The 7,235-nt window shown below is 36.7% G+C and overlaps 1 protein-coding gene across 1 annotated transcript; it reads left to right on the plus strand.

Annotated features, from left to right (window-relative positions):
- The first annotated feature begins 2,607 nt into the window (after positions 1–2,607).
- Positions 2,608–4,148, plus strand: LOC111884368 (transcription factor TCP7). Its single transcript, XM_023880676.3, has one exon. The coding sequence runs from the start codon at positions 2,677–2,679 to the stop codon at positions 3,454–3,456; it is 780 nt and encodes a 259-aa protein (XP_023736444.1). The 5' UTR covers positions 2,608–2,676; the 3' UTR covers positions 3,457–4,148.
- The last annotated feature ends 3,087 nt before the right edge of the window (positions 4,149–7,235 follow it).

A 7,235-nucleotide genomic window follows, 5' to 3' on the forward strand; every position in this document is an offset into this window, starting at 1 on the left:
ACTTCAAATCACGATTTAGAATCGATGTATTCAAATATATTTCTTACAATAATCAAATATCTATAACGTAACATTAAATCACTATTAGATCAAGATCTCACAGTTTATAAGAATATGGCAACTATAACGGCAATATAAAGCAATAACAGTGACACCTACAAAACTATAGTAGCATCAATCACAATTTATTAAAAACGATTCAACTTGAAAATTGTATTTGTTTTTATAAAATAAAAGCAATCAATTTTTTAAACCGGGTCAGTTTTTTGGTTTTTTTGATAGATTTAATGTTGAACAACTAATCAAACCGCATAAACCGCCTGCATCAAACCGCACCGCATAACGCGGTTTTGAACATTTGTGGTGCGGTTTGCGGTTTCTAAAATATTCAAACCGCATATGCAGTGCGGTTTGCGGTTTTGACTCTAAACCGCACCAAACCGTACCGCGCAGACCCCTAATATATATAATATGGTCCCATAATTATGTAACATGTTTGGCTATAAGTTTACTATAGACAGTGAATAGTTGGAATAATAGCTTAAACAACTGTAACGCTAACTATTTTAGAAATTAGGCAATGACACTAGGAATGAGTATGTATAGAAATGTTTGATGAATTACAAGTTAATAGCGGGCTTAGTGTCTATAACACTACACTTGTATGTGGTTATCAAAAAGTAGTAGTAGTCTAGGTGACTGTAATACCAGCATTGGAGAAATGCAAGTCAGTGGCGGACTCGATATCAGTAATGCTATACTTGAATGATTGATGTTGAAGAGGGATGATAGTCTTGGTGACTGTAATAACATTACTGGATGACTTAGTAGTTTTGTAGTATTAATTACTACCGAGGAAAGGTAATAGGAATTAACAGTAACTAACGCGATTGTAAACCTACTATGGATAATGAATGACAGACTTGATGTCAGTAAAGCCTTATATGTATGTTGAATGTTTGAAATACACATTGGGATTGTTTGGTTGAGAATGTAATGATATATTTAGTTGTGTAACTAACGCATATCTTGTTGTATACGTTACTTACTAAGCTCGTTGTAGCTTACCATTTTGTTTTGTGTGTCTTTCAGGTTTAGGTAAACTTAATAGCATGAAGTAGAGTTAGAGTAGCGTCCGACTTGGATTCTTACACAAGGTTATTGTAAGATACTCTTGATAACTAGATTTGTGATACAAACGTATACCTAATTTGTAACGATTCATGTTTAAGAAATATTGGGTGTACTTTGTATAAAAAATCTAGGCGTTACAAAAGGTCCCATATTCATGTTGATGTAGACATATTATAACATTTCATTGATAATTGCTTGCCTTCTTCTGTATTAGCTCATGATGGTTCATAAATTTTCGTAACTACTACGCGATATTCCACTCTTACTGCATCAAATCCTTATCGTGCTTTACATCGCAATCAAATTTGCATCACTCATGATATTAATATAATGTAATTTTTTTTAACTTATGCTAATATATATTCTATGGAATTTGATGCCTTTGGTTTTTTACGAAAGATTATTGAAAGCGGAAACAATCTTTTGCGATGTGATAGCACGAATGACCTCTACCCAATCACCTGACTAACACCTCAAGCTCTTCTTTAAGTTGTCTTCTCTATTTAGCATTAGCATATAAGTCACCCTGATCATCCAAGCATCAAACTATTGTCTCGAAATACGGTATCAAAGCTGAATATCAGGGTATTGTCAACAATGTATCTAAAAATATGTTGGCCTCGTAATCTTCATTTAGAGTTTTGCAAGCCACTTGATGGAGCCACTATTGTCTATTGTAATAATGCTAGTCTAGTTAATTGTGTGACAACCGAACTAAACACTTTGAGATTGACATCCACTTTGTTAGAGACAACATTAGAGAACTATATGTGTTAAACTTCCATTATCCTCTCCATACGTCACTATCTCACTATTGGACTGTCGTCGTTCTTGCTTTTGGACTCTAGATAGAGTTTAAACGTTTGCAACAATCACCACGGACACACTACAGGAACTATTAGTATAACAATATATTTTGATTGTATTTATTTTTATGAAATCAGCCCATTATGTAACCTGATCCATTATATCATGCTTGTATTTTACCTTTATATTTTTGAAAGAGAATAAATATCATACCATATCATATGTATATGATGCTGAGTTGTTTTTTAAATATCAATTTTAACATTTATTACTGATCTATAAATATTTTCATCGACCACAACTTTAACATTTATGACTATATGATATTTTTGAGTCCATTCAGTTGTTATTAACTTAACGAGATGAAGCATACAATTGAAATGAGAATTTGAGTCATCTAGATTACTTTGAAATTGAATTGATTTGACTATATGTCATTAATCTTTTTTTTTTTTTCAAGCTCAGATATTGTATAAAAAACGTTTAGTCAATTTTAACATGTCGATAGAAAGAAAAAAGAAAACAGTGGCGCGTGAAACAACCAAATGAAAGGGAAGTGTTAGATGGCGCGTGAGGTATTCAGTTGTAGTACCACAAGCCATGGCCCACCCACCCATGTGCCCTCCTGTCTCCACCAGCTCCTGCCGCTCAATGATTAGAGCTCTGTTTCCCTCCCCCTTCACCATTTTTTTCCTCTAAAACCCTTATCTTCTCCATTTCCTAATAATTTACAGTATGTCAACATCAGAAGGGGCTGCTAACGGCGTTCCAAACGCCGGAATTATTGATACCCAGAGGCAGCAGCCTCCCGGAAACGGGGTTTTAGCAGTGAAAAAGCCACCGGCTAAGGATCGACATAGCAAGGTAGATGGTCGTGGCCGCCGTATCCGCATGCCGATCATATGCGCCGCCAGGGTATTCCAGCTTACTCGTGAGCTTGGCCATAAGTCTGATGGTCAGACCATCGAGTGGCTCCTTCGTCAAGCTGAACCCTCGATTATTGCCGCCACCGGCACTGGGACGACTCCGGCCAGCTTCTCTACAGTTTCGGTTGCTGTTCGGAATTCCAATAATTCGTCGCTTTCAGCAGCACTTGACCAGAAATCTTCGTCGCAGCATCACCAGCACTTAATCTCTCCGACTCCTTTTATACTCGGGAAACGGCTCCGGTCAGAAGAAGACGGTCTAGACGGAGGAGGAAAAGAGGATAACATGTCTTCAGCTACTGTTGTTAGCGCCGCCGCGGGTGGAGGGTTCTGGGCACTGCCAGCCAGGCCTGATTTTGGCCAGGTGTGGAGTTTTGCTGCGGCGCCACAGGAGATGGTGGTGTCATCACCTACTGCCCTGGCATCGCAGCAAGGAAGGTTCATCCACAATCAACAGCCAATGGGCGAGGCGTCGGCGGCTAGGGTTGGGAACTACCTTCCGATGACCCAAGGACACTTGAATTTGCTTGCGTCATTATCCGGCCCTCCGCCACAATCCTCCGGTAGAAAAGACGACGATACTCGCTGAATTGTCTGTCAATCGGTATTGCTTGCTGTCAATATCTATATAAATATATGCATGTTGTAATTTGTGAAATCTGTGTGTGGAGGAAGAAGGATTGTTAGCATTTCAGGACTAGGGTTTTAGTTGTTTTAGCCGCGTGATTTTAGGGTTTCTGCAATTCTCGATGAAATCAAGCATCTTAGATTATAGGGTCTTCTACCCCCTTTCTTTCCCTGCATTTTTTTCAATTAGGGTTTATCCATTTTTTCTAGTCTATAATCTCTGGTTCATATCGAATGAAGTCTTGGGAGAAATTGAATCAAGAAAAATCTACAGGGTTTGAACGGGGATTCATATCCAGAAATTAAAGCTGATTCACAGACATCATTGCATTCTAGAGCTGGGCTTCTTGAAGAAGACTATTGAGAAGTGAAATCAAATGATCTCTATCAATTTCTGGGCAAATTGACAGGGAAAACATGCTTTTGTGGATCATCATCCTTTTTTGTTCTTGTTATCTCTGTGTGCTTGCACTGTTTCAATGTGATCTCAAAGAGACCGATGCAGTTTAGGGTTTACTCATCACCCATTCCCATTGTTAGATTACTGTGTGTGTGGAAAATAATAATAATGTAATCCGTCATCATCTGTATTTAAGTGAGATTTTTTCGGGGTTGCCTGTGGTGCCAATAAATAACCATATGTTTCTCTGTCTACTCCTCTTTAATCATTGTTCTTATTAATATTTCTCATATTATGGTTTTGATTCACACATAATCCTGTTTGTGATCTCAAATAGACTGTTCACACTCAACAATTGATTGCTGATGGCGTTTTACACGTTTGTTGCCTTTGGAAATGAACTGTTGATGGCATTTTGCACATTTGTAGGCATTAGAAATGAATAAGTGATGGATTTTTGACAGATTTGTTGCCTTTGGAAATGGAATGTTGACAGACTATTGAACATACATTTTATGCTTCTGGAATGAACCTTTAATGGCATCTTCTAAGCTTGGTGGCAAATTAGGAATGAAAAAGAAAGGAAGGATTTTTTTTGCAAATTTGCCAAGTTGTAGGGATCATGTTGTTAAGTATATAACTAAAAGATAAATTCTGAAAAAGAAAAAGAAAAAGAAATCAGGATTTTAGTGTGTTTTTGCACCCTTAAAGTGTGAAACAGAAATAGAAAAATTAAAGGATAACTCTGAAAAAGAAAAAGGAAATCAGGTTTTTTGTGTGTTTTTCAACCCGTAAAGCTCGAAAGAGAAAGTGGAAATTTAGGTGGGTAATGCAAAGCTTTAATCGTTTGAACCCGAAAGAAATCAATAAGATTAATTAATATGTTTGATTTTATTCTTGAGTCTAATTAAGGATATGTTATAATATTTGCTAGGAATAAGGTGGTTAACATTTAAATAACACAAATTGCAAGATAATGGCAAAGATTTGAAGCAAAATGAGAACAACTTATGCATGCACAGGGAGATAGGTTAGTTGTACAATTATGTCAGAAGTGTCGGTACATTATTGGAAATAATTTTTGTGTAAGATGTCAAGAATCGGGTAGAAATTGTTTTTTTGGGTGTTCGCAAGCAAACTATAGTGTGTGAGATACTTTGTCGCGAGGAAATATAGTACAAATAGTAAGATTTAAATAACAAATTATGAACTTTTCATATTTTATTTTTGGGTGTAACATTTATTATTTTCATGGTGATGAATGATATTTTTATGGTTCTAAACTTTATAAACCGGCGATGTGTAATTGAAACTGTGGAGAAAGAAATTTGATTAGTTTTACCGAAAAAAAAAAGTTAATCATAAGACCTTATATCGGTTATTTTTCTTCAAATTAAATCTTTATATATTTTTTTTCCTGAAAAGTCCCTTATATTTTTGTATTTTTTCCGATTTAGCCTTTTTAATTTTTATTTTCTCGATTTACCCCCTTACATTTCTATTTTTTGTCCATTTAGCCCTTATATACACACACGTATTAAACCTTACCTTTAATTTTTTTTTAAAAAAACTTACATCTTTGTTATCTTTGAATATTTCTTGCATCAGGATCCATGATCCATAATTCCATACTAGATGCTTTCAACTTCATGATCTTTGGAGTAAATCTAGAGAGGTGGTCATGTAAACCCATTGGTTGACGATTGGCTAAGAACATTGTAAGTTCATCTAATGATATGGAAAAGTTCAACCCAATATACGTTCTGTTTGATCAAGTGTTATTTATATTGATTTTTTTTTTTTTTTTAATGTTGGTTATGGCGGGTGAAGGGTAAAAGTTGTTCTTGTTGGCTTTTTTATTTTCATTAGGGAGCAATAGGGTTCAATGATGGAAGATGATAAATCCAGGAAGGAAAAGAGGATAACATTCGTTGGCGAAAAAAAGAAGAGGGCAAGTGTTTTTTTTTTTTCCTTCCACCATCAACCGTGTGGTTCCAATGACAATAACCATTGATCATAACGATGATTGTTACGCATTTTAGGTTGAACTTTTCTAGATGATTACATGCGCCTATAACGTTATTCACCACATAGATGATGCCATATGGAAGAGAAATTTATGCAATCGTCAAGCAATGGAGTTACATCACAATCTCTCTAGATTTACTACAAACCATTTTGAAGTTGGGAGCATCTACGATGAAATTATGAAACCGAATGCAAGAAAACTGTAACATCTCGATTCCCAGGTATGAGATTTATGGCTTAAAAGGTAATTTTCCTTTTTGAACTCGCCAAGTTGAAGGCCTCAACTCGACGTGTTGGAAGCTTCCCAACTCGACGATTTGTTGAGAAAAACTCGACGAGTTGGTAGTTGATTATGAAACCCTAATTTTTAGGGTGTTGTTCCATATTTGAAGGCCTTATGGCCTTTGCATGGCCTCCTTATCCCCCCATCTGTCCAGGAAACCCTAGTTCGTGCATTTTCTCTCATTTTTGTGTGCGTGTGAGCTTGAGGAGTGTTTCTTGGTGTTCTTTTGGAAGGAGTTTGAAGTTTGAAGAAGCTTGTTTGAGAGGAAGGTTGTAGATGTGGGATCTTCTCTGTTGTTGCAACCATTTTGAGGTATAAAGTCGAAACCTTGACCATTTATTGCTTAGATCTCCTTATTGGAAGTTTATTGTCATTTTGGGTTCATTTTGGAGTCATTCTTGGGTTTGATCATTTCTGGAAGTTGCCACTTCAGATATGGGCATTTTGTAGCCTCTTTGGGCTTAAAGTTTCAAGGTTTATATAGATTTAGGCTTCCTTCATGTTCTAAGTCCTTTGTTAAGTCGTTTTTAGTAGTTTAGCCTTTTGGTGTCATGCATGGACATAAAGTTAGCAACTTTACGTGGTTTTCCAGCTATTAGGTACCAGATCTACATTCTTGGGCATTAGAAGGATTGAAAAAGGACTGAATGAGTTAAGTTGGTAAAACTCGACGAGTTGTTCTGAAAACTCGACAAGTTGGATCAGGGGTTTCCCGTTTTCTGGAAAACTGTAGGAACTCGACGAGTCGTTTGGAGGACTCGACAAGTTGGCGCAGAATTTTCCTGTTTCTCTGAGTACTAAGGAAACTTGACGAGTTGGCATGTGAACTCGACGAGTTGGGTCAACATGGACTGTTGACTTGACTTTGGCTATGGTTGACCGAGTTTGACTTTGAGGGCATTTTGGGTATTTGGAGGTTTTAATAGAATGGTTATATGGTGGTTGTAGGCTGTTGAGTCTGGAGCTGAGTCTTGGAGTTGGATTTTAGCAGCTCAGGACTACTTGAGAGGTGATTCTTCCTCACTGTACT

Source organism: Lactuca sativa, chromosome 3, assembly GCF_002870075.4.
Source record: "Lactuca sativa cultivar Salinas chromosome 3, Lsat_Salinas_v11, whole genome shotgun sequence".
Taxonomy (NCBI): Eukaryota; Viridiplantae; Streptophyta; class Magnoliopsida; order Asterales; family Asteraceae; genus Lactuca; species Lactuca sativa.

Bases quoted from the DNA above. Each gene is read 5' to 3' on its own strand.
- LOC111884368 (XM_023880676.3), top strand. From the start codon at position 2,677: ATGTCAACATCAGAAGGGGCTGCTAACGGCGTTCCAAACGCCGGAATT.